The sequence below is a fragment of the Ambystoma mexicanum genome, chromosome 3p (genome assembly GCF_040938575.1).
Source record: "Ambystoma mexicanum isolate Mex_15411 chromosome 3p, UKY_AmexF1_1, whole genome shotgun sequence".
Taxonomy (NCBI): Eukaryota; Metazoa; Chordata; class Amphibia; order Caudata; family Ambystomatidae; genus Ambystoma; species Ambystoma mexicanum.
This window is the reverse complement of record NC_090925.1, coordinates 144,175,684-144,203,305: the sequence shown is the minus strand read 5'-3', so window position 1 is coordinate 144,203,305 and position 27,622 is coordinate 144,175,684. Positions and strand designations below refer to the sequence as shown.

At 44.1% G+C, this 27,622-nt stretch overlaps 1 protein-coding gene across 1 annotated transcript in view; it reads left to right on the top strand.

Moving 5' to 3' along the window:
* Nucleotides 1-27,622, top strand: part of LOC138580171 (killer cell lectin-like receptor subfamily B member 1B allele A) — a 613,615-nt gene that overhangs the window by 149,069 nt on the left and 436,924 nt on the right. The window contains exon 3 of the mRNA XM_069650501.1: nucleotides 16,417-16,482. Within this exon, the coding sequence (XP_069506602.1) occupies nucleotides 16,417-16,482 (66 nt within the window). The remainder of the gene's footprint in view (nucleotides 1-16,416; nucleotides 16,483-27,622) is intronic.

Below are 27,622 nucleotides of genomic sequence, written 5' to 3'. Positions count from 1 at the left end.
CGCTGAGACGTACCAAGCTCCGGCAGCATCTGCCTAAGAGACTGCAGTGTCAAGAAATGAACCAGAGACAAGACTCTCATGCGATCTTTCCGGAGTAACATCGGGCGCCATCTTGGAAGGAAAGATGGCGCCTGCAGCTCACTAACAGTGTCTCCTGGCTGCCCACAAGGACCAGGGGCGAAATGGCATGACAGCCCATAAGCCAATTAGTGTGTATGCTGTGATACTCGCCTCCTGTTTTTTTTGGGGTCCCTGTGAATAATGTGGGAGCTCTTGTATGCTTCTACTTAAATTTAAAATTGCCACTTATCTTATAATCAGAGTCATGGATCTTCCTCCTCCATCCTTGGTCCTCCGAATGGGGCCTTGCTTCCCTTATCTCAGAAGTGCCCTCCAGCACTAAGCTTTCCCCCCTCCCACCAGTGCCGTCGTGTAGTCCTTTCCTCCATTCATCTGTAGGTCTGCCAAAGGTGTCTCAACGGAGGTGAGCAAACTTACCGTGGTCCCATTGCGCCTCTGTTCCCCTTTGTTGTGTTTACTCTTTTGGCTTCTTAGCACTAATGATTTGTCCCGCTTCTTATTGGGCTAGGATACTTTTCCTCCTACTGCACGTGTATGGGTACCAGTTTCTTCCATATACTGTGTACTCTTACAGTGTGCCTCATGTCTTTCCTCCCAATTCTTGGGCCTTCCTTCTATCCCGTCACTGTGGGCCAGGTCTCTGTCTCTTCCCTACGTTGCCTTTCCTGGACCCTCCTCTCGATGTTGCACTTTCTGCCCGGCTCTTTTCTTCCCCTCATCAGCTGCTCGGTTTTACATCCGGTTGGGTGTGTCATGGTCCTGTCTGTTGGTTGCATTGTCCGCCATGCCAGGTTCCTCCCACAGTGATGGCTGTTCGAAGTGTGTGCCTTCACTTTCCTGATGTGTGCCTGTATTCCTTTTCTCTCCTACGTGCAACTATGTCAGGGTTCTTCACCGGAACTGTTCAGTCTTTTTGCGGGAATATTACCATTTAACATAAATGTCTGGCATTGGGGACCAGCGGTGCTCCCTGTTAGACTCTCCTCTTGGTCAGCACCCACTAGTATGTTTTAGGAAGAAAATCAGGCACAAAAAGAGTTTCCTCTAATATCACAAAATATTTCTGAAAAGATACCATGGAGGCGAGTAGCGGGTAGGTTTCTTAGTTTTTTTGGAAGCTGGCCCACCATAAGTTCCTACGAGCAGTCAACACTCTGCTCGCTTCCCCAACTGTCCTTCTCTGTCTCATGAGCTTCCCCAGAACACCGAGCAAAGCTTGTGAGACAGGGAAGCTCAAAAGAAAACATTACACCTGAGGGTCATTACAATTTCCCACTAAATGGAGTCTTTTTTGTATACATTTGTTCTTTCAGCCTTTTTATGCTCAAGTAAGCACCTTTCTTCAAACATAATGGTGTGTTTTCACTTGCACATTCTTTTTCTTTACTGTGTCAAGTGTGTCAATTTAAATAATTCACTAAGCTTTTGGTCACACGACATGTTTGGGGACTGTTCTATTTTATCACCCAATCTTTTCTGTGTGTATATACACCAGAGGAGATTGGAATAGTGTTGTTGTAGTCCTGTCATTTTCGCAGGGAGAGTTGTGCGCCCTGGAAGATGTTAGGTCTGAGTTTGTCATCCACTTTCACTGCAGTATGTGGTGTAAAAGGGACAGTCGACCTAGGTGATCCTTCATTCCATAGTCAGATTAATAGATTTACCTAATGTTTTCCCAGTAAAATTCACAGTATTTTTTCCGCTAGGAGGCATTTGAACGAGAAGCAGTTTACATTCTGGTGTCATCGTGTTTCTTCGCAGATCATTCACACAGCTTTAGTATTCATTTTTTAGCAGCACTTAACCCTACATATTTATGCTCTTGCTGTCTTATCATGTCTGTAATCAGTGCCTAGATGCCAGAGGGCTTTGTGTGCTTCTATAAATTGAAAAATAAATAAATCATTTATTTCTGTGTAAGTGCCGTTTGCTTGTCAGAACAATATGCATATATGACCTCAGACAGGCCTTTGCTGTCTATGGAATTCCAGATGAAGTCACTACTCACTTGTAAAACCAACTTATAAGCGAGAGGTCAGAGCTGATTCTTATTACAAGTAAATTATGCAATAAGAATATTATTTTTATAAAAATACACACACAATGACATTATATTGACCTATGACACCCTCCGCCACTCAATTCAACTTTGGGAATGCCAACGATCAAATACATTACAAAGTAATTTACAACATGCAGACAGTGTTGATTACTTGGGTGATGGGCACTGCCAGTTCATGCTTGCGGGGACAGTGCAGTGCAATGCAGTTTAGCTTTATCGAGCTGATCTAGAGTGACAGTGTTGCAGTTTGTTTGGTAGAAGAGGCAAATGCAAATAAACATACAATGATTCAGTACATATCAGTGCCATATCTCTAGGTCATAACCTTTTCTACCAACAAAATAAACCAAGTTCTACCCGCAGGAGCTTAGCTCCACAGAAATGAGAACTGTATGCTACCACATGGTGCTGTAGGCCCCCTTGCTGTAGGCTTCCCTGATGTGGAATGGGAGGGTTCTGGGCATGGGAGGAATGGCAGTAGGGTACTTTGCTCTCGATTTGATCTGGTAAAAGAACTGTGCTTGGCCTAAACTGGCAGATCTCTGGGTTTACAGATACAAGGAAAGCCTAGTTGGGAAACTCCACATACAGTGAGAATGGTTGTAGTTGCACTAAACAGCCAAAATGTTGGTGTGGTCAATTTGCCAGCATATATCTAAGGGGTAGGAAACCCTTAGATACCAAGTCCAATAGTGGGGTGCCTGCTTAGCTTACTCATAGATGCACATCCCCTCAGGATAAATGTCTCCATGAAGGCGCTATGCTGCTTCACATTCCAATGTCTTGATGGCCCGACAGATACTGCTGATCTTGAAACACATATGAACACAGTTAAAAAGACAGCAGTGTAGTTCTCAGTGAATTTACAGGCAAATGTTTTTTAATGATTAATGCTTGCAAGAAAACAAACAGCATATGATCCTCACCCTGCCACCCAACTAACTAGCTCTGCCCTCCAGCTATGCTCCCTTTATATCCGACAAGACGCTCAACCCCATATCTTCAAAGAGATCTACGTCGGCCTTCCAGCCTGCATCTCTCACTTCCCAAAACACAAGATAACTCATTGTATTGTTACAAGCGTCTGTCATCGATTTCCATGGCTCCCAAGCATCATGTGGTAATCGGCTTCATGGTCGTAATGACGGATTTGACCCTTTCCAGTTTCATCCTCCTCAGGCAAGGGGAGTCGGTCCTTCACCCCCCCCCCACCCCCTATGCACATCAGGTCCCCTATGAGGGGCTCATTGTCTCAGACAGCTAGAACCGGTATAGTCCACAAAAGGGGAGGCCAATGGCATTCAACCACTAACCTTAGGCAGATTGAAAAGAAAAAGCTCAGCATTTCTCAGGGCACACATGCCCTGTTCGTAACATGCACACAGGAACCAAGACACATGTAGACTAAAACCCAGGAGTGCAAGTAGAGTGTGATATACAAATATATGAAAAGGGATGTGGGGTAAGCACTTAGAAGCTCCTTATGATTACAAGGAAAGTTGACAAGCTCCTTACCCACAATTGCTGGTACCACGGAGAGGGCAAGCAACAACAGGATCTGTGAGCTAACACTCTTGACGGTATTGAATAAGGTAACTTAAAAACAGTACTCACAAGGACGAGAAATACCACTTGAATGTCAGCGAAGCACACAAACCCTGTTGATCAAACAGGGACCCAGAAAGGCCATGACAGCAATGGGAGGATAACTAAATACATAAGACTCAAGACAAGGGGGAAGTAGGAATAGTGATTACAGAATAGCGAGGAAAACACAGGCATTCACACAGGAGCTAGCTACAACAGCACACCACACCTAATAATCAATGGGAAATACATGCAGAAGTGCAAGGAAAAACCTGGAATGGATGCCAAGAGAAAGTAAAGGAACAGGAGCAGAGAAAACGAAATTACAAAGGCAAACCTCACCCACCCATCCAAGGAAAAAGGCAGAAAACTAAATCTATAAAGAGGAAAGACTAAAGCATCAAGGTTTACAGCAGCAAAGGGCAAAGTCAAAGAAATATAGAACACAGGCAAACTGGGCTGCACCAAAAAGGAAAGCACTGAGAAATGCTGCCTGCAAACAGAGGAAGACAGAAAGGGAATCTAGGAAGCAGCAATCACAATTAAGCACATTAAATTCGAAATCCAGGGATAAGGAACAAGAAATTGAAACTAGGAACTAGGCACAAAGCTAAGAACCAGGAACAAGGGACCAGTCACCAACAGGAACACTGCATCAATGACCAGTGGTGGACTGAAGCAAACAGAGGCTATTAAAGCTGCTTAACAAGCACACGCCTCGGGTGTGCTGCTTGCTGCACCTGCAGCCACAGGTGTTGCCTATCCTCCATCCAACCTTGTCCTGCAGGGGTGGAGATGAAGCAGTGGGTCAGACATTCTGGGAGGCATAGTCATTTGATTAAAGCAGCATGCTGGCTACCAAAAACCTGGAATGGATCCGGAAGGGAAGTAGCTTGGAAAACAAGGATTTAGCGCTCCCATTTCACCACAGCACTGTAGCATAAGGTTCGGAAGGAAAGTCCAGTAGGGAATAAACCCCAAATCATGCCCCCAAGTGGTGGGAACAGGAGCGAAGGCAGCTAATCGTGACAGGTACCCGCTGTTTATACTCCTAAAAAGACATCTAAACAACAACATTACTCACAATACTGCGTCAGTAGCCGGTCGTGCTTTTAACGTTTCGACACGCATACAGAGAAACATTGCGCTGCTCAAAATGCTTCTATACGCCACTCCTCAACAACACAAGGACATTCTAGCTGCAGTCTCTGATGATCTGGTGGCTGCTATTCCATAGATTGCACAGAACACTTTCAAGGGGCACGTCCCCCTAACACACCGTCAAGTAAGTGTGTTCAAAAATAAAACGGGTGTCATCAAGAAACTGTTCAATAGGCGGATATTGCTATGGGCTAAAAGAAAACTGGTCCCTCAGGCTGGCAGATTCAACATTTTATTTATTTATTGCATTTGTTATACGCCCAAACTCGGGGGATCACGGCGTAGGTTACAGAAAGCTTGAATCTCTTGTTACAGTAAGAAATAAAGTAACATTTTATACATATTAATTTCTCCACATACTCAGAATGCAAGAAGTGCGCCAGACTAAGTTATTGTGTTACTCAAGTTATAATATTTGCCCTTAGTGATGACACGTGGTTCGGCTATTGAAAGCCTTTTTCAAATCAGGGCTAGTAGTCCTATCATTGCTAATCATAGAACAATCGGTACAGTGAAAAACACACAATCACACAGAGATTAGGGGTTGGAGAAAGGGAGGATTAGAGGGTTGTTGAAAAAATAAAAATAACAAATAAGAAATAAAGGTATGAAGGTCAGATTCATTAATGTCACAGTGTACACAATAATAAATTCATTCCATATTACTCTTATACAACGATTGACAATGTAACAACGCTGCAAAGGTAATGTGGAACAGAAGCTGTACACATACCCATATAAGAGTAATATGGAATGAATGTATTATTGTGTACACTGTGACATTAATGAATCAGACCTTTATACCTTTATTTCTTTTTTGTTCTTTTTTCAACTACCCTCTAATCCTCCCTTTCTCCAACCCCTAATCTCTGTGATTGTGTGTTTTTCACTGTACCGATTGTTCTGTGATTAACAATGATAACACTACTAGCCCTGATTTGATGAAAGGCTTTCAATAGCTGCAACACGTGTCATCACTAAGGGCAAATATTAAAACTTGAGTAACACAATAAGATAGTCTGGCGCATTTCTTGCATTCTGAGTATGTGGAGAAATTACTATTTGTAAGGTGGTTCAGTAGACTCTTTTACCACCTAACTCAGATAAGACGCAACAGAATGAGTGGATCAATATCAACCAAAAATTAGTAGGATTATTAACTCATGTGTCGCTTGACAGACTAGCCTCTCAAAAAGAGTCTAATTTTTTATATATTTCATACACATTAGTTGACATTGCATTTAAGTCAATAGCTTGGGTTACAGCAGACTCTGGTTATGGTGAGATGTATTGTAACAGTTAATGCAGCTTTGTTAATGTATATGTAAATCAACAAGTACAATTGCAGGACGATTAGGTCAAGGTAGAAAGTGAGGGTGCATCATGCGTCACTGGCGGTTGTGTAGTTAGGTAGCCATGAGGACCAGCTAAAGTTTTAGAATTTGTTGAAGAGCCACGTTTTTAATTACTTCTTAAAACGCTGGTGGTGACGGCTCGTTTCAACATCTGTTGGTTTTATAATATTGATTCTTAATCCTGTAAGGAAATAAAAACAAACACCATCAGAAGAATGATGGCCCAAATTCACTTTTGAATCTCTTATGAAAGTCTGTGCTTTTCATCCCAGATTGGACTGTTTGTCCATTTTACTAAAGGTTTCTGGATACTTTCTGGTAACTGGAAGGACTTATTATCTTAGCTTTATCATTTACCTAGGACATACATTCTGATTGTAGATGGGCTTAAACATTGCACATTTCCTCGCACATGTTTTTTTCAGATGCTGTGCGCAGGCTGCAGCTCATGTGTTTGTTTTTAAAATGTCACTTTTCTTTCTTTGCAATCTTTTCCTCTGTATAGTTTTCCCTACACCGGACCACCCACGCTTCTTCCACCACTCCACTTGATGTATCTGTTTCTTATATAAAGGAACAAACGCCATTCAATGTTCTCGAAACACAAGTATAGTATATTTCTTAAGCCATGACAATTATTGAGGGCTTGATTATTCTACTTTAGTTGGGTTTGATGTGTTTTGGACTAGTGTGCAATTGGACAGGAGGAACTCTGGGAAGTTTACCCTAACTTTTGTGCCTGTGTGCAATGCCATGTTACTCTCTGGCGACCCTCTATCCTGCCCCTTGAATGTGGACATCTCAGAATAGCACCAAGATTCACTGGACAGCAGGACACCATATCAGACCAACTCTGCTGCAGCATATCATCACCTTCCCATTACCAAAGATTTCCAAGGGGATACAGGGGCAATGGGGAGCCTGTTAGGTCCAAGCAATGAACCCTCTGGTGGCCTTTGAGCTATTCCAGTTCAGGCCTGCATGACACGCGCCCTACACAGGGTTCCCAGAAGACCCAATCACTGCCCTCCTCAGAGCTGTCTTTGTTGGACAGACTTCACCCTTTAGGACACCAGAGGGACTATGTATTCTGGCCTTGGATTACGATTCATCCAGGGGCTTGGGAGGTCCCTCAGGGATCGGCCATTGCATCTCTAAGGAAAAACGCTCTCTGACTTGACATTTTCTCTGTTTCCCTCCAGGCTTAAACACAGTCCCTCTAGGGTCTCACCTTGTGCCAAAGGGAGTTCCCAGGAGTCTGTATGCCCTTGCCAGTGGTGCAGGACCCTGGCCCACACTGAGGCCACCTTATACCTCATGGTATGATGGAAGACTGTCCTTCTCTACAGAGGACCCAATGCCAGGGCCAAACTAACTTTCTCTGAGCTGTACTTGCCAAACTCCAGCCTTCACAGGAAGCCGAGCGAGTAGGGTGTGTTCCTCAAAACATGCTGGAAGGAGGTGTACATAGCTGGTTGGCAGTCCTTAGGAAGCTTGGGGGAACAAAGACCCATGCAGGGAAGACAACTCCATACACACGGTCGATAATAATCTAGAGGAAGGGGACTAAGCTTTCTTTTTTTAAAAAAACTTTTTTATTTTAAATTCGATTGCCCAAGCAGAGGTGACACATCAACACATAGATCATGATTCGATTGAGCATTATAGCAGAACATGGCTAAAAGAACATTGTCCGGTTCCTCTGAGCGCCCCACCGTCCCACCTCCCGCCTCAAGCCACGCTCTGGTCCGGTGGGACCGGATCATCCATAGTTAGTTCAGCTTCTTGCAGTAGGGCCCAACGGTCCAGTCAAGGTTTGTCAGTCTGAGCTGCAAAGTTCCGGTCGTAGTCTAAAAGTGAGGACCAGATATTTGCGAACCAGTGCAGGAGCATGACTTTTTCTGCCACTAAAATATCCCATAACTTGGACCACCAAAGAAACATTGAGGGGCCTTTGGCTGTTTTCCAGGCCCGGGCAACGTTAATTTTACCCGCCAGTAGCAGTTGTGTGAGGAGATTAGCGGTCTTCGCTGTCCTTGGGTAAACCCCTGAGACCGGTGCCCCTAGTAGGACCACTTCCGGATCCCTGGGAATCGTCACTTGAGTGATGTCTTTTATGGCAGCTAAACATTGGGTCCAGAATGTTTGCACCGTGGGGCAATTCCACTACATGTGTAGGTACGAGCCAGGCTGTCCACATTTGCACCAGCATTGGGAGTCAAGGGATTGATTGAATTGATGGAGGCGAATTGGAAGATAGTACCAGCGTAGAAGCAGTTTGTGGGCACATTCTTGGTTGGTGATACAGAAGGAGGAGGAGTAAGTTCTAGACCAAATATCTACCCATGTCTGGTCTTCCAAGGGATGGCCTCCTAAATCTGTCTCCCATTGTGACATGTATGATGGTCTCGTGGAAAGTGAATCCTCTTGCAGCAATTTATAGAGACTGGAGGTCCTCATCCTTAGTGGCAGTCCTTTAGGGTGAGCTCAAGAGGGCTGGGAGTTTGTGTGGCTTCCCGTCGAACCTGAGGATGAGAGCACCAGTGCCGAAGCTGTGTGTAGGAGAACCTATCTGTTTCAGCCAACTGGAAGGTCACTTTACAGAGTTCAAAAGTTCGGGGCTGGTCATTCTCAAATAGCTGTCCCAGGGATTCTAGTCCCCCTGCTACCCAGTTTTTGAAGTTGGATGGTCACAACCCAGGAGAGAAGGCCGGGTTATGAAAAATTAGGGAGAGTGGACCCAGACCAAGTGGGATGCCTCTATATTTCAGCACCCAATCCCACATACTAAGGGTGTTTTTAGTAAATGCCAGAATCTTTGCCCATAACTTCCGCAAGGGGGGTGGGACATGTGGGAGGAAGCAGAGGGGGAGTGGGAGACGGGACTGCTCTAGCTCCACCCATTTCAGAGAATTAGGGCCCAAGCCCCAGTCATGAACCTGGGCTAATTGTGAGGCTGCGTGATATTTACGTACGTTGGGGATCCCCAAACCTCCCAGGCGGGAGCTGCCAATCATTACCTTCTGGGATATTCTCGCCTTCCTGTTCCTCCATATGAAACCAAGCATTTTCCTCTGCAAATGCAAGAGGGAATAGAATGGGATCGTAGTGGGCAGGGAGGAGCAGGCATAAAGAAAGCCCCTGAGAAGATTTTTGGTTCATTTGGATTGGGCAGAGGGGTTTCAGGTCTTCCCATTCCAGGGGCTCCAGGCACACCCCTAGGGCTGCAGACTTCCAGAAGTTAATAGTGAAACCCGCGACCCTCCCAAACCTGCAAAGAGTAGGGGACCCCCCGAATCTGTAGGTTGTTCCGTCGGGCCCTGTTCTCTAGATCCTCTTGTTTATATTCTAGAATCTCATTCTTGTCGATTAACGATTGAATTTTGCGTTGCACTTCCAGAAGCGTCGCTGCGTGTTCCTGGGCCAGGTCCTCCACCTCTCCTACCCTTTGCTCCACCTCCACGACCCTCTGCTCCGTCTGCTCGAGTTTAGCGGTGATCTCCGACATGCAGGATTGGAATTCTGATTTGATATCCAGCATGAAGGCTTGGATCTCTCCTTTGGTTGCCAGCAGACCAGCCTCATCCGACGAAGCTTGAGGCAAGAGTTTGGGAGTGTCTGGCTTCTTCCCTTTCTCTGCTGGAAGCAACATAGTGGACATATCGTAATTTCTCAGATTTTCTGCACGTTTCGTTGTGGCCCCTCTGAGAAGTGGGGACGAGCGAAGGCTGCCAAGGGATCCTCTATGTATCTCAACGCCTGTGGCGATGGGTTCTCGGGGACGCAGCGAGGGCAGGGCGGGTGTTGGTGTGGGCTCCTGCCCAAATCACACTTCTTTGGTAGTTGTCTTGATTGTTAGGTGAGTGGGGGGTCTTAAAGCAGAAGGGAGTTCAAACCTTACTCTCCCAGCATGTCGGGGGGAGGGGAAGAGTAGGGCTGCAGCTTGTCTTCTGAGTTTTCAGGTCTGTTTGCCTGGATTTGATTTCTGTGCCTTCAGTCAGTAGTTTAAGGCAATGGCATGTACCATGGGGCGCGTTCACTAAGATGCCAACGGGAGTGTGTGCCAAACAGATAATGTAAAGCTGTCCAGACTGTGAGCTCCTTCTCTTGGCAGGGGGTGGCTGCTCAGAATGGCGTTGGGCCCCAGGGAGACCAGGAGATCAGGAGGCACTTGGGGAGATCAGGAGGCATCAACCCCAAGCACTAGACAAGTTCGGGAGCCGGGGTGTACATTCAAGCATATCAGGAGAGCAGAGAGATCACGAAGGTGCCGTCTGCCTCCATGGAGCAGAATGGGATCCACGCGATGCAGCCGCTGCAGTGGGAGTTCAGTCGCCACCGGTCCGGAGCTTACGTAGTGCACCGGAATCGGGTAGGACCTCGCTGGGAGCAGCTGTGCAGTCAGGCGGCAATCACCAGAGGCTCCGACGAAGCTGGTGAGGTGGTGACCGCTCTTGGACGTGCCCAGGGGGGTAGAGTGCCCAGCCCCACACAGGGTAGAGACCGCAGGTAGTTGCCTTCTGTGCTCCCGCCGGCAGCCGGTGTCCCAGCCCCTCGGATATACGCCAGCGTTACGGTTGTGGCTGGAGGTCTGTGCTGTGACCCAGACGCCGCTTCGGAGTGTCAGGGCTGGAGCCCCACGCGATGCCTTCACACCAGGTTCTCCTCCAAGCTGGGCAGCCGGATCAGCAGCGGCAAGGTCCACCCTCCTGCATGCAGAGGGAACAAAGGATTGTTAAGGGCTCATGCTGTTTTCGGGGGTGCCCCAGCAATTCCGATCACTGCGGATGGCTTTCTTTAGGGTTTTAGTGGTCGGGAACAGCTTATTCCATAGATGTAGCCGCGGGCTTCATGCAGAGGCCATTAGAGGAGCAGCCTCATCCTTGGCACTCCAGGCCACGCCCCGGCACCAAGCTTTCTTGAAATCTGTCTATCCTAGATGAAAGTGGGAGGCCTGAGTAAAAGTGTCCAACCATCTTATAGTCCCAACTGTGTTTTCAAAATAGTCTTCATGATAACTTCAAGAGAAGACTGTCCTTCTAGTCAGATCATGCATTTGTATGGCCAACTACCAGACCCCGGGCTGAGAGCAGGACTTTCTGGCAGTGCAATGTACTTTAATGAGTCTTGGCAGGTAGGAGCCAACTCAACCTGGCAAAAGAATGGAAGGCCCCACTGACCACGGGGTCAAGGATTTAACACAGGTGGTGCTGGAGGGTCTCGTAGAGCTCCAGTAGTAGTGGTAGTAATAGTAGTAGTAGTAGTAGTAGTAGTAGTAGTAGTAGTAGTAGTAGAAGAAATGCTTTATTGAGTGCAAACGCATGCCAGTAAACAAATCACTTTCAAGTCATTGGACAAACAACAAAAACAATCAACAAAGGACTAAACATATAAGACTCAACGATTACCAAGCAAAACATTTCAGACTTGTCATGATAAAATGCCCAGTTACAAAAATGTTTATTCTGAATTTATCCTAAGGATAAAAAGTGGGCTTTCAACCTTTGTTATAAAGAGCTAATGAGGAACTTAATCTAAATTATATTGGGAAAGCATTGCCTAGCAAGCTGTCCTTCACTTTGATTGTTTTGCTTCCCATGCTCACTGTCTGGAACCTATTTTATTTTAGTCTTGCTTCCCTACTGGAAAGCAAGAAGTGGCCAGGTTAATTCCATTTAGATCTGTTAAATATTGAGGTGCCACTCAATTGAGCGTCTTCCAAATTTGAGACAGAGCTCGAGATTGAATTTGTTCCTTTATGATGGGCCAAACCAAAGTACCATGAATGGCCAAAACATGACCACATTTTTTTAAATATTAATATGTTATGAATGGCACAATTTGTAGCACCTTGTAGTTTAACAAGTCATTTTGTGCTTATCCTCAAATATACAGCCACACAATATTGAAGTCTGCACCCGATGGGTATGATGTCCAATACTTAGCAGACTCTTCCGATGTTGAATAAGTGGTAATGGAAAGATTTAGTGACTGATCTAATCGAGGAGCAAATGACATTTGGCTATCAAAGATGACCCTCAAATTCCTGACTTAGTTAATAGGAACTGGGGGCTGGCCAAAATTGACAAGCCAGTGAAAAGTTAATAAATCCCTCATCAGACAATCCAAGAGGAGGAGATCTATCTTAGCATAAAGGCAACCAGTTGTCCTACATCCAGCATTGCACCACCCATAAACACTTAGTTACTGTCTCTACTACCCTGGAATCATGTAAATCAACAGAAATGTGTGTGTCATCTACATAGAGTCAATACGGAAGTGCTCCACCACATGGGCAGATGAGAGCTTGCAGGATAAGGCTGGATGGGATCCACAAAAGGCTCAGAGAAAAGCAGACTTTTCTCTACCACCTTCATTTTACTTTATACAAAGTTCCCATTTTCAAACATCACAGTCCTCTTCCTCAGAGGATCTTCCCCTCTACTCAAAGTTTCTCCAGACCCATTGTTTGCCTAGGATGGTCTCCGGTGTTGTCCGCCTTTCCTTCGGACAGCCGGGCCGCAATCTGGTTCCCCATATTGTCCCAGAGCTCCTCCGGCTGGAGCTTGAGACCTCCAAGCTTTTCAGCTGGGGTGGTTTGGTATGGAGGCCCTCAGCCTGCTGACACTCTCTGGCCTCTCCTCTGGCCTACCCGAACCCTTCAGTTCAGGGTCTGCTGCTAACTCAGGGCTATCTTTTCATGACTTGTCCTTATCTCGAGAGCTTATTACAGCCTCCTTCACCTCATGGTACACTTCTTCCTTGGTGACAAAGTCAGCTTTTGGCGCCAGGGTGGAGGGAGGCAGATAGCTTCTAAACGATGCACATGTGAGCCATCACCAGTGGTGGGGAATGTTTTCAGTGAAAGGTCCTACATTTTTCCTCAAATTGGTCTGAGAGACCGAGCATAGCGAGGGAGACCTAAATAATTAAGGAGTATTCGGGGGGTGGGATTCCCCTGATAACTCTCTTTAAAATAATGTTCTGAAATGATGCATTTTGCAGCACAATTTTTAAGAAAAATGGGATGAAAAGCCATACAATTTATAACTCTTTCTCTTCAGAAACATCAAAAATATCCAGTGAATGTCATGGTTCATGGGCTGTCATGCCTGGTGAATAATTAGTTGAGGGACCTAAAGGTTTGCTCAAATTAGCGCAAGTGGCCAAGCGTAGTGAGAGAGCACAAAATAATTAAAGTGTGGAACATTATTTTAAATAATGTGTGGAAATAATGCATTTTGCAGCACATCTTTTGACAAAAGAGGTAAAAAGCCACATAATTTACAGTTGGTTCACATGACAAAAATCCAGGAAATGCCATGCCACCAACAGTACACTAAATGGGAGCACTTCATATTATTTTCAGCAGGCTTTGTCTTCTACCAGAGCTATTGGAACTTGCAAATGGCAAAGTCATCCACATTGCATTGGTGGCTGGAGCCCATGCCAAGGTAAGTACCCGAAGTGTGCTAGAAGGCCTCTTTGAGCCCTGGATGGGGCACATTGGAGCTTACCACTCAGGAGAAGAGAAACCTAGGGTTGCTCCCGCAGCTTGTGGATCACTCTACTGGATGGGGACAGCCACCTGTCACTTGTAACTGGTGCCTGAGGCTAGGGCAGCACCCAAGTGCACTAGGGGGACTCCTTGAACTCCAACCAGGACACATTAGAGCTTACCCATTCAGAGAAGGCTGGAACTCCTCACTTCTCCTGGGGCTTGCAGTGCCCTTCCCCGGATAGGGTATGCCATCTTGGGTGGGTGAATACAGTCCTGGACCATGGGCAGCAGCCCAAGTGCATCTACTGTGCCCATTAGAGCTAAACCTCACATGTATCACAGCCTTGCATCCTGAAGGAGGCCGGGACAACCGCAGTGCCTTGTAGAATTCTGGGCTGAGTAGGGACTGGTACCGCCTGGCGTTTTATCTGCAGCATGCCAGAGAGTTTTACACCCTGCTGCAGAGTAAGACTACTGCAGGGTTTGTGGATCTCTGCCCTGGGTTGGGACAGCCAGCACTATCGGTCGCTGGAGCCTAGGCTGAGGGAAGGTACCCAGGTGGGCCTGTAAAACCTTCTGCAGCTCTAACTCAGATGAGTCGAGGAGCTATGTGTCATGGTTGAGGCTGTGCCTTTTCCAGGGGATTGCACAGCTCTGAAGTGGGCAGGGACAGCCACCATTGCGAGGTACCTGGTTCCCTGTTCATGGGTGACACCCCGAATGTCCTTGCCAGTATACTATAACTTAAGCCTGGACCAGTGAGCCTAGCTGGCAACATTTCATATAATTTCACTGAATCCAATTTCACCTAATGAGAAATCTTCAAAAGCAATTTTCTTCGGATTTGGTTGTGTAAGTGGGTACATGTTAAAACATAGATGGGGGTGGGGTAAGGGGTTAGGATAAGGTAGCCCAGAGGGGGTTCTTTAGGTGAAGTGGATTCGGTGAAATCACATACATCCAGCTGGCAAAGCCTTTCGGTTGCATTTTACACTTTCCATATGAATCCAAGGAAAGGTGACCAGGCTTTCTAGTAGCCACCGTGAACACACACATGCAGGGATGTCATTTCACCAAAATGTGAGGGGTAGCGGAAGTAACATCACATGACCATTGACCTCTCATGACATCAATGACAATTGACCCCACTCCAAAGTCACATAATGGGAAGTGATGGCACACGACCCTTTATACCTTGACAAAACAGGAAGTGGCATCACATAGCATTGTTCCTCAGTACTCTAAGAAAAATATGGTTACAATATCACTGTAATATGATATACATTTCATACAAGAATGGATCACCATATGTAGCGTTAATATCAGTGTTTATAGGCCCAAATTACCGTGAATGTAATCAGATGTCCAACAAAGCAACCTGGACTATTGTACATCACTCGGGCTAAACTATCAACAGACAAAGCATCTCGAAGAGGCCTAAATCTCAAAGAGCAGACATTTAGTGCCTGCCACGTGTCTTCCCACAGACTGGAAACAGCAACTGACCAACACACATCTAACCAGAAAAACGATGGTCTGGAGGATTGCCCAGAGCTGTGCCAGTGGTTATGAATGATTTAAAACCTTCCAGCCATCACCTTTCTGGTTTGCTTATTTGGTAAGTAACCCACAGTTATATTTGTTGGATGGGAGGTAGAGGGGAATGATGTGTTGTAGGGCACCAGGGCACAGTAATTGCAGTTTTTTTTTATTTTAAAATGTTAACAGCAGCAGAAGCTCCACAACATCACCTCTTGAAAAGCAGACAATGAGAAACACTGATGAGATTTGCATTCATGCTGTGCTGTCACTGAGTACTGCAGGATGCTCTTACCCATTCCCAGCTAGCTAGACCTAGCCCCCATACCCTTCCTGTTGCTACAGCACTGGGTATGAGATGCACAGACAGCCCCCTCTGAACCCAACTATTCAAGCATTCTTCACTAATGGACTGCTAACCTGTTGTGATGGCGGCTTCATGGGTTTTCCTGCATCCCTGTTATTTCTCCAGCTGACAAGATCTAGATTCCAGTTGAATCAAAGCTGTGGCAACCCCCAAATGACGTCCCTGCACACTTGAATATGAAATGACTGCAATACATATTCTTCCGTGCAGCCCAGTGATTAAAGCCAGTACAGAGAAGAATAAGCAAAGAAATAGCAAAGTGAGTCACTTTGAGGGCAAGCTATGGGTGATAAATAAATTTTCTCAGAGTCCATGTATGCCATGTCCCCCTTGCCATAGAAGTTATTTTCTCTGATGTGACCTTTTTGTGCTGTAATGAGGGACATTCCGGGATAAGAACAAGGAAAGTATGGGGATGACTTTAAAGCATTCTGATTTTTTTATATACAGTTTTGGGAAATCAAATTAAAAAACTCTCCCACTAGTGTGTTGTGGGTAGTATCACATAACGCAGGGGTTGTCCCAAATTACCGTGGCCTTTCTTTTCAGCGGGATACAGAACAGGTCATTGGAAGATGGATAACATGTTATGTATCAGACTTGTGGGATGAGATGCTGTGCTAGGTGGTTGCACTGACCGGCTGTCTGTGTGTACTTACATTACGTGCACAGCTTCACCTCTGCGTAGCTCCTTCCTCCATGGCCAGTTGCTTCCTTTCTAATGGTTTCCTTCCCTTCTCACTTAATTCCTTTCTTGCATTAGTTTTCAAGTTGCATCACAAGAAGATCCCCGCACCTGAAATTAAACGTGATTCTGACAGTTCAAAAGGTAAAATATCATTATTTGCTAAACAGATTTTCTTGATGTTGTCATAACTGAACAGTGTCCTTAATATCACAGCAGCACTGCTTCATTTGCAAAAATAAGCGGTATAACCCCAAATCTTTCTTGGGAGGATTTCTGCACAGCGCACAGCCTGGCAATTGCCCCTAGTTCAGAGGATGACATTATTCTTTTCTTTCATGTGCCTAACCGATACCATTGGAAATATGTATAAATAACTTTGCATGTTGCTGATTTATTTTAGAAATGAAGACATTTAAAAAAAAAACAGTTTGACTTGGTAGATTAATCAAACATGAATGTGTTACAGATTAACAATTGCTTGGAAGGACTCTCCCAAAGTGATTTTCAAAATAATTGGGAGATTTAGTAATGACTACAGACCCTCTCTGTTATGTTAATGTTAAAGGATATTTGTACCCGCTGGCGCTCTGGCGGCTCTGAAAGAGGGAGAGAGAGCGGGGTGGGTTAGTGGGAATGAGCTGGAAAAGTGCTAGATAGCAATGATGTGCTGTTGGCAGCCTTAGCCCGGTGGGTCCGTTGTCTGGGCTTGGGGTGTTATACGGTCGATAGTCGTTGTGTGCTGTTGTGCAAGTCTATGTGCGGTTTGTTTTGTTGTTGCAGTGTATCGAAGTTTGTGCAGTTTGCTGCGTTTTAGCCTTGTGGTTGTGTTTGGTTAGAGTGTGAGAGGAGTATGAAGAGGGATGACATTGTTAGTGGATTGGTTAGTTGGCATTGCTGTCCTTACAATTGTGTCTAGATGTGATGCCTACTATCACTCACTATTACGTCGGAGTGTGGCGCTTGCTAATTTTCAATATTCTGTCTAGATGTGAGACAGGCTAGTGATCACGATTCCATTCTAGTGTTGCACTTGTCATCATTCACAGTTTCATTTAAATGTTCTAACATTCACGTTTTGTATAGCTGCGGCGAAGGCTAAGGTTAAGAATTCCATCTAAGTGTGGCAAATGCTAACATTCACATTTCTATCTAGATGTGACGCAAGCTAAGGCTAAGAATTTCGTCTAAGTGTGGTACATGCTAACATTCATAATCCTGTCTAGATGTGACACAAGCTAAGGCTGAGAATTTCGTCTAAGTGTGGCACATGCTAACATTCACGTTTCTATCTAGATGTGACGCAGGCTAAGGCTAAGAATTCCGTCTAAGTGTGGCACATGCTAACATTCATAATCCTGTCTAGATGTGACGCAAGCTAAGGCTAAGAATTCCATTTACGTGTGGCACATGCTAACATTCATAATCCTGTCTAGATGTGACGCAAGCTAAGGCTAAGAATTCCGTCTAAGTGTGGCACATGCTAACATTCACATTTGTGTCTAGATGCAACGCAGGCTAAAGTTAAGAATTCCATTTACGTGTGGCACATGCTAACAATTATTACACCTGTCTAAGGTGAAATAGGCTAATCTTGACCGTTATTTATAGGTTAGTTAACATTGGCACTCATTAACATTGGCTTTGCGGTCCTACCAATGGGAAGCTGAAAGTCAAGATCTATTTGATGACATCTGGGTTCAAATCCTACACCGTACAAGAACAATGAATTAATTATCGATAATCTCCTGCAGTACAAGTTTGAATAGCAATATTATAAGCCAAATTGAGTTAGGCTCTAACTATCAATGGTACCTTCATAACTGGCATAGTAGCCACCCAAACTGATCAACCAGCATTCACACTAATACAAATCAATCTATTCACCTGGCTGGCGATTTGCGGCAATGTAAAAGCTTCTTAACATAAGAAATACATGGTGCTGGTCGAAGATGGGGAGGTGGAGGGGGGGGGAATTTGGCGGTTTTGTACATGCATCAGTGTTTGTCCCCCAATATAAACATACTGGGATGAACCCTTGTCCATTGCACAAAATTGCAGGTATTAAAGTATCTAGCTTGCAAAAGACATCTGGTTGCTCACAAGCCCATACGAAAATGGTACTGGAGGTTTGTAGAGATAATCTGTTTAATAACCAAGTAAGTGGTAGCCAAAAAATGGAAGGCACAAATCCCACAGCGGGAGACTTGCGCAGGCAACTAGTCTGCCGTTCTGAAACTGAGCCACTGCAAAAGGAAATTAAACCCCCTCAACACCCTCCTCGGACATCTAGGCACAAGGTCTATTGGACTTGTGTAATGAAGAGGTATGGGCGGCCCCAAACACAGGACAGCAGTGAACCCCTTTGTAGAAAAGTCCAGGTAGTTTTATTTTACAAATGTACAGTTCATCCAGTTTCCAGTTACTCTTAAGTATATACATAAACCATCCCCATTCGCTCCACCTCAAGGCCACAAATGACACATTCCCAACACACACACAACACTCTACAACATTGTCCGGAGCGGGCAGTCATTCTCATACATCAACTTTCCACTAGCATACATGGATGACCAGCAAGGCAAGACGACATACCAAATCACATCATCTCCCTTTCTTACAAACACAACCATATGAAAACAATATGTTGGCCAACATAGGCATATACATTTTTGAATGGCCGAAATATCAACATCAAACAGGCCCTAAAATGAATTGTTTCTCACAGATAATCACCATTAAATGAACTGCCACATTTCAACCAAAATCATCATGTGCCTCAGAATATCTAAATTAACATAGGATGTAGTTTCTCAACGACAATGCAAATGTAGGCGATCATTATATACAGACAACTAGGAAGTGTACTTATATAATAAGGTGCAATGCTTACATTATTGCATTGCCTAAATACATGTAAAATGAACCAGAACAAATTCAGCCATTTCTGCTGCTTTCATTTTCTTAAAAGTAAAATGTTGATATTCTGTCTACGCTTTTTCCAACAGAGGAAACTTTGCAAATGTGCACAGCTATAGTGACAGGGTTTTTATTTTTTGTAAAGAACCACATCTAAAGAGACCTCTTTTAGGCGTTTTTGTTCAAGGAATCCAGCAGAACAGGGAAACGAGTAAGTAAACGTGAACAGAGATTAGCGAAGTCTTGTCACCAATAAGTCTGCACGTCATGTGCAAGGTCATGGAGCACAGCAAATAACCTCTGGAGATTTAAAGGAAGTACATGATTGAAAAGCAGCTAAGCTGCATCGAAGCCTTTTCATCAAATACCCAAAGCAGGATTCTGGCATCCTCGATTGTATCTTACACTTCACTTTCTACATCATATTTGCAGGATACAAACGAAAGTTTCTTTGTTAGAGATAGAAATACATAGACATTCAAACTTGAGATAGTGTCAAAAACCTGTGCAGTCGACCACAACACGAATGATACAAATGATCATTTATGTAGCACATACCACAAATATTTCCCTTTGGCACCCATGTAACAGTGACCATTATTATCCTACTCAGTTGGTGCACATTTATCAACCTTGAATGATGAACGCCTGAGACAGTCTTGGCTTGCAAATTATGTTATAGCCTCTGCAGCAGACACACTAACCCACTGAGTTACTTTGAAAACGTACAAGAGTAAAACAAATTTCAAATGAGAGGAGGAGGGTTGGGACTGACGGTCACCGAATCACAGCATGAAAACAGATTTGGCTCATTCTTCAATGTTTAATAGAATCAGATCCAACGACCACTTATTTAGTATCTGACCACACTCCATGTGAACATTTATAATTACAATCCTTGTGAAAAATGTTCAATCGAATCTACGAAATCATTCGGGTATGAATGAGATAATTGGACACTCCACTTTCATAAATCACTATATACACCAATACTAGTTTATATATTAAAATATTGTTTGTTTCATCAAAAACCCAGAGTGTGCATGGGACGTGGGTGTTCCACAGACCGTGGACACTGTTCCTCTCTGTTTTGGATAAACGCAACCTAGTGTCAGGGTTGCCACACACTCACCTGCACCTCATCATAACCTTAGAATAAGTGAAACTCATATAACCTACTAGGTGTGCACTTGTATAATTCCTTCCACATGTTGTAAATCCACTCTCTGAGTGTTTGACACTAACATACAGATAGCACCCTACCATCTACATGTCCTTCTCTTAGATCAATACTATTGCCGACAAGCATGCAAACATTATTGCATTCAATAAAGAAGAAGCTACCCGTATATTAGGGTTAATTAAGGACATTGAAACCACTACACCGACTGCAACTAATCCAGAATGCATTATTTCTCAACTGGGTAAACTAATACGAAGGGAAATCTCCCAAAAACTCCACGCAACCACTCTAGCGCAATATTACAGCGCACAAAGAATCCCTAGAGGTCTAAGAGTGTACCTTCGACGACTTTATGTAAAGAAGTACCTGACTTCGTAAAAAGGTGGGAACAGATACTAAATAAGTGCTTGTTGGATCTGATTATATTACCCATCGAAGAATTAGCCAAATCTGTCTCGAAATTTGATACTGAGATAAATGAATTCAGTGAACAACTGGGGGCCCTGAAGAGCAGTGAGGAACTAAAAACCATATTGGAGGACATCAATACATAATTGGATCATTATAAAAAAGACATAGAACAATGTAAGGTATGCAGATTCAGAAGACACACTCTAGACTATTCGCAGGACATGGTCTATTCTTGGCAAGAATTTTACCAAAATACCAGACCTGCACGTCCGAACACACCACAACTGAAAGCACCAAGGCAAGATGGGAGTGACATTAGTAGCGAGACCCCTACGAGCGGAGAAGACAACACCACTCCAGGTACTAAGAACCTGGAATCAACAACTACTACAAATGTACCTAACCCCATTTTACATAATTCCCAACCGACTTCTACATCGACCACAGCTCTGATTTCTTTTTTAGACAAAAAAAGACAAGAAGAGGCATCAAGAAACTTAAGATCAAGCAACAAGCAAGCAAACACCTAGTGGTGAATTTGTCCTCTAAGCATCTGTCTAAAAGACAATTGGAAGTGCTCAATTTAGGATTATCTTTCACCCCAACACAGAACTAAACACACCTAGAGGAAAGAACAAACTTGTTCAGACTCATCAGAAAGATGCGATTTAAGATCTTTTTTGACATAAAACCACCCTTTGAGAAACCACTGGCCAGTGAATGCCTGGAGATGAAACCCAAAAGCATGTTTGATCCTCAGATAATAACAAAGCATTAAAACTCTTTGAGTCACAGATGCTCAGTGAACTTAAAAAGATCAATTACAGTAAAACAAGTAGGTACAACATCAGAAAACATCAAAGTCAAATCATAAGAGACCTGGCTGATGACCACACTATCACGTGAAAACCGGCAGACAAAGGGAGAGCCATTGTGATTATGGATACCACCTTCTATGACGTCCAATGTCTAACACTCCTCAACAACATAGATACCTATGTCCCTATTGATGGAGACCCAACACAAAGGATCATGACAATAATTGAGACTACACTAGAGAGGGCGTTGGACAATGGCTGGATCACAGAAAAGACCAAGAGATTTCTACACAAAATCAATCCCATTATTCCTGTGTTCTACGGACTCCCTAAAATCCATAAACAGCTTCAAAACCCACCGCTCAGACCTATAGTAGCGGGTACTGGGAGTATCTTTGATCCTCTGGCAATCTATGTGGACCAAGTCCTACAACCTATAGTACAGAAAACTAACACCCATCTGAGGGACAGAACACATTTCTTGAACACACTGCAAGACATTTGAGATTTCCAGCAAAATGATCTCTTGGCGACATTCGATGTCCAGAGTCTATATACATCTATCCCCCATGAGGGTGGACACGAAGCATTGGAATGGGAGCATTGCATAGCCTCCAAACCTTTCATACTGGAGTTGACTAAGATAATTTTGCTGAACAATTTCTTTAGATTTGGACAATAAATTTACCTACAGGCATCCGGCACCTCCATCAGCCATGGCCTTGGTATATGCTAATCTATTTATGCACCATCTAGAAGCCCAATTTATAACCATCCACCAATATTGGGGCCCAAAACTAATAACTTGGAAGAGGTACATCAGTAATGTCTTTATAATCTGCAGAGGCGAGAGGGAAGAACTGGATAGTTTTCTGGCATACATAAACTCAGTGAATGACTGGAATTAAGTTTACCATGGAGGTAAAGATCTAAAGATATATTACTTGGACGTGGAATTGGAATTGAAGGATGGCAGGATATTTACGAATCTGTTTCACAAACCAACAGATGTTAATAACAGTTTACATAACTTGAGCCAACACCCAAAACACCTAAGGGATAACCTTCCTTACAGCCAATTCCTTCGGGCTAAACGCATAATCTCAGAATAATCTATGCTGACAATTTAAATGGAAAAGCTGGTTTCAACATACACAGAGAGAGGGGATATCCGGAGAGTCTAATTAAAGCAGCAAGGGATAGATCCACCCTAACTAGCAGAGAAGATCTTCTAAAAAACAAAACCAAGAACAAAGAGATTCCCTTTTTATACACATTGAAATACTCTAGCCAAAGTCACCAGAACACACGCCTGATCAAGAAAAATTGGAGACTAATATAATGAGATCCTCAACTGCAAAAACTGTATCTACAACCACCATTAATAGCATATAAGAGGGGCAAATACCTAAGGGATCAACTGGTGAAAGCGGAAAGAGTCAGCGAGTGCAAACAAACAACACTACAAACCAAGAAACTAAGCACAATTGCCTGCCTACATTGTAACAATGTAATGAAAGGAAACTATGTCAGGCACCCACGGACAGGAGCAGAAATCAAGCTAAGACACTTTGCTACCTGCGATACAATGTCATTCATCCATGCACTAAGTTGCTCATGCAGAATATTCTATGTGGATCAAACTGCCAGAAAAATAAAGGAACGATGTAAAGAGCACAAAGGTAATATCAGGACAAACAACATTTGTTCACATGTGGCAAGACATTTCACAGAAAAGAGACACACAGTGGCACAATTCAGATTTATGGTTCTAGAGATAGTCCAGAGATCATCAAGAGGGGGGGGGGACATGCCAAGAGACTTGAGCAAAGAGAACTGGTGGATCGACAAACTGGACAGTTAGAGCCCATACAGGATGAATGAGGAGTTTTAATTGGGCGCTTTCTTATAAGTCAATCCATTAACTATCAACGCCACCGTTATGATGGGGACATACTCTCCTTATAACACGGTGGAAATAGATCGCTAGATTGTCCACTTTCACTCGGATAACACCTGTATACACTTTCTAGGGCTAGCTGATCTTAATATTCACATGAAACCTGTGGGAGGGATCTCCTCCATACCTGCCTTTAAAAAGTGAAAGATCCATACAGTATGTAAATTTCTAGTCTCCTACTGAGACAGATATTTAAATCCATTAGTAAAGAACCAACACTCCATACAGTGTGTCAATTTCTAGTTTCCATTTGTGATGGGGACAGAGGTATGACAATCGTTTAATATGCACTAATTACATCTAAGGATCTAATGAACATCAGTACTATATATTCTATCAACATAAGAATGTTGGTCAGTTAAGTAACCGCTATTCTATATGCACTAGACCTTAAATAACAAGAAAGGTTATGTATACCGATGCCACATAATACACTTATTGTGCATAATAGAATTTCTACTACTTAAACTAGAGACTGTGAGCGTGGGTGCCCTCTGGACGCTCGTTCATATCCTTTATTTGGATAGGTATCTAAAATATTCTCCTTTTTTGAGTTAGGTCACACGTTGTTATCACACGCTGCCGTCGCACGTTGACGTCATTTGTTTACATGTTACATCACCGCGCGGAAATGCTGATTTGTTCCTGACCCATTTTATTTTTTAAACACTTGGTGTGCAGCAGCCCGAATTTAGCGAGCTTGGGACTGCTACGGCCCGCCAGCTAATCCTATACTAGACAAGGAGGTTTCTTATTTAGAGGTAAGTGTGCTTTCAGACTGCTTTTAGACTGCCACGTAGATGGAATACAGAAACATTTTGTGGAACGCCTGGATAACGCTCCATTGAAACTATCTAAATTATTTTAGAAACATAGGAAAGGATTTCACAATCGCCGGGCAACCATTATCCAGTGACTGAATTGCGGTCTCAGTGAGGCTACTGCCTGCGAACCACAACGCTGCTTTAGAAACACCACCAGGTGACATCAGGTGGGAAATATGCACTTACAATCGTATAGTAACTAGAATTGCTGTATCTTTTGAGCTATTGTGGGAACACTTTTTTACCCAATACTTAACTTTCATTTTTAGGACCAGATTTGTTGGGAGTGAGGATACTTCCCCTTGCCCCCTGAGAAATTCATGAACCAATTCCCATTTCCTACACAGGGGCATCCAGGCGGCACCTATGAGAGGTAGGAAACCATAGAACTAGGGAATATTTAATGTAGAGAGCCAACAATAAGAGGAGTGTAGCTAGCTAGCACTTTGTTTGCTGTCTTCTCTCCCCTTGTTATGCAGATTTTACAGAATTAATTACAAAAAGGATTATGATATATGAAAACTAGATGAAATATTGCTCCTGATGAAGGGATCCAAATCCTGAAACGCGTACAGCTCATTGTTATTTAATAATGTATTATATTGATATATGTGAAATATTGTTTGTTTCATCAAAAACCCAGAGTGTGTATGGGACGTGAGTGTCCCACAGACCGTGGACACCATTTCTCTCTGATTTGCCCCCCCCTTTTGCAATGGCGCAGACGGGCTAAAAAAAGGTGGTGTGGAAGGTTGCCCAGAGCAATGCCAGTGGTACAGATTCATTCAAAACCTTGATATGATAGTTTATTAATATAGCGCCTATACTCAATGTGTTTCAAAGCGCTTCAAGGCAAGGGAGGGAACAAGGTAAAATACAATGACATTCTTACAGGGCATGAACAGTAAAGATGTGAAATTAACTATCGTACTCGGCCTGACGACATTTCAGATAGTGCAAGAGCTAAGACATAGATAAGGAAGGGATGGAGAGAGTGAGAAGGAAATGGAAACAGACAGGCGACTACCGTACTAGGCCTGACGACATTTCTGGTAGAGCCGGAGAAAAACAAAAGGTGAGGGACAGGGGTGCAGAAAGGGAGGGGAAGAACAAAACAAGCAACTTTTGTACTAGGCCTGACGACATTTCAGACAGTGCTGTAGGGGGGAACAACTAAGGGGAGGGGGAGAAGACAGGTGAGGTTGATATCATACTAGGTCCAGGGACAATTCTGATAGAGTAAGTGCATAGAAGAAAGTAAGGGGAGGAGGGGAGGAGATAGGAAAAGGGAGAAAGGGAGAGGAGGAGAGAACAGAGATTAAGCAGTCAAAAAGAGTGGAGAAGCAAGAGGGGAGAGCAAATACAATTTCAGGAGTCAGTAGTAACACATAATGTTGCAAGCCAGGATACAGGATGAAGAAGGGAACAGCATGATTCAGGGCCACCATGAGTACAAGATGGAAAGGAAGTCCAGCATGTGAGGTGAGAAAGGGTGACACACACCGTGAATCAATGAAGTCCATAAAAGTCAAATCCAGCACTGGCCACAAGACAGTGAAACCAGAATATATCAGGACAGACTCCTCCAGAAGTAGGCTGGAGTGGGGGGGGGGAGCAGGGTAGAAGAATCAAGCAAAACAGGCAATACCTGTGTGCAAGAAGGGGGGGCACAAGAGAACATCACAGGGGGACCAGTGGGGGTGGGGATGGCCTGTGGGGACAGAGGGAGTAAACACATGTTGGTGCATGCTTACCTGCTGTCTGAGCAGGGGTTTGGGCGCTGGGTCCTCCTGGTCCGAACAGGTCCAAACATGAATTTCCCTTTTATTTGTCTGCCCTCTGCTTCGGACGCCCGGGTCAGAGATGCCCTTGATCTAAGAGTTAAGAGCAGGAAGGAAGAGGCAGGGCTAAGAAGGTGGGTGGTGCTTTGGCCCTGTGACCTAGATCCACTCGCACCTGCTCCCCACCTGCAAAGGAAAAGAGGCTGGAGGGCTCCTTAGGTAGGGAAAAAGAGCGGCAACCAGGAAGGCACCAGGTGGGCGGGGCTTCCACCCATCACTTTTGTGGTTATAGTTTGTCTAACTGTGTGAGAGAGGGTATGCCCAGACGTGGGACCCTTGCTTGCTGCGCCATAGGGAACCCAGCTGCACCTCACTGAGGAGGACCAACAAGGCCGAAACATGTCTGGGGTTGCTGGGGTTTCTGTGCAGAGGGGTCCTGGCCTAGCAGTTCATGCTGGGCTGCTACCATTGGTGGCAGTACCTGACTGATTTGCATATGGCTGGACCACTTTTGCAATGGTGCAGACAGGCTGAAAAACAGTGGTGTGAAAGGTTGCACAGAGCAATGCCAGTGGTTCAGATTCATTCAAAACCTTCCACCCATCACTTTTTTGGTTATAGCAGCAAAACAGAAAACATTCCAATGATGTGAAGTGCAGGTTATTACAATTTGATATCATTGACACGCCGAACTTCGTGATAATCCTAGGAATGCCACGGCTCTGAAACGTAATCCCCAAAGAGGTTATTTCCTTTTCCTCCTGTCTAATTTATAAACAGAAAATTAATTTAGAAAAATAATTCATGCATAGGGCCAACCAATAAGTGATAACACAACATTACTACTAATACCATAGGGCCAATTTAAGCATGTATTCTGTGAAAAGACAGCAGCAATGTTAGTAGTGCACGACACATATGACTATCAAGTCGAGCTGCTTTCTCATGAACCTATCCTGCATGGCAGAATTCATGCCATTCATTCATTCTTCAAGATGATGGACGCATAATTGATTACCACAAAGTAAATGCAATTGCAATTCAGAATAAATACCCTCTTACCGTTATTATAGTATTGTTAGATAGGTTGCTATCACAGATGACCTAAAGTACACGCCAGCTCCCAGAGATGGTTCATGGGTCTTTTGTTGAAATCGTTGGCATGGAGGTAATAATGGTCGTCCCTGGCTAGCTCCTGCTAGGAAGCAGTTACCATCCTAACCCAGGTATCCCTACTTCCCTGTTTTGTAGACAGTGCTTATTTACTCCTACTATATAAATCCTACCTGGCTGGTTGTGAGGACCTAAAGGCTATCGCCGTGTCTATCTAAACTCCTTAAGGTAATTTCTAGACTAGACCTACTCTAACGTTCAGGTTAGTTCTAAGC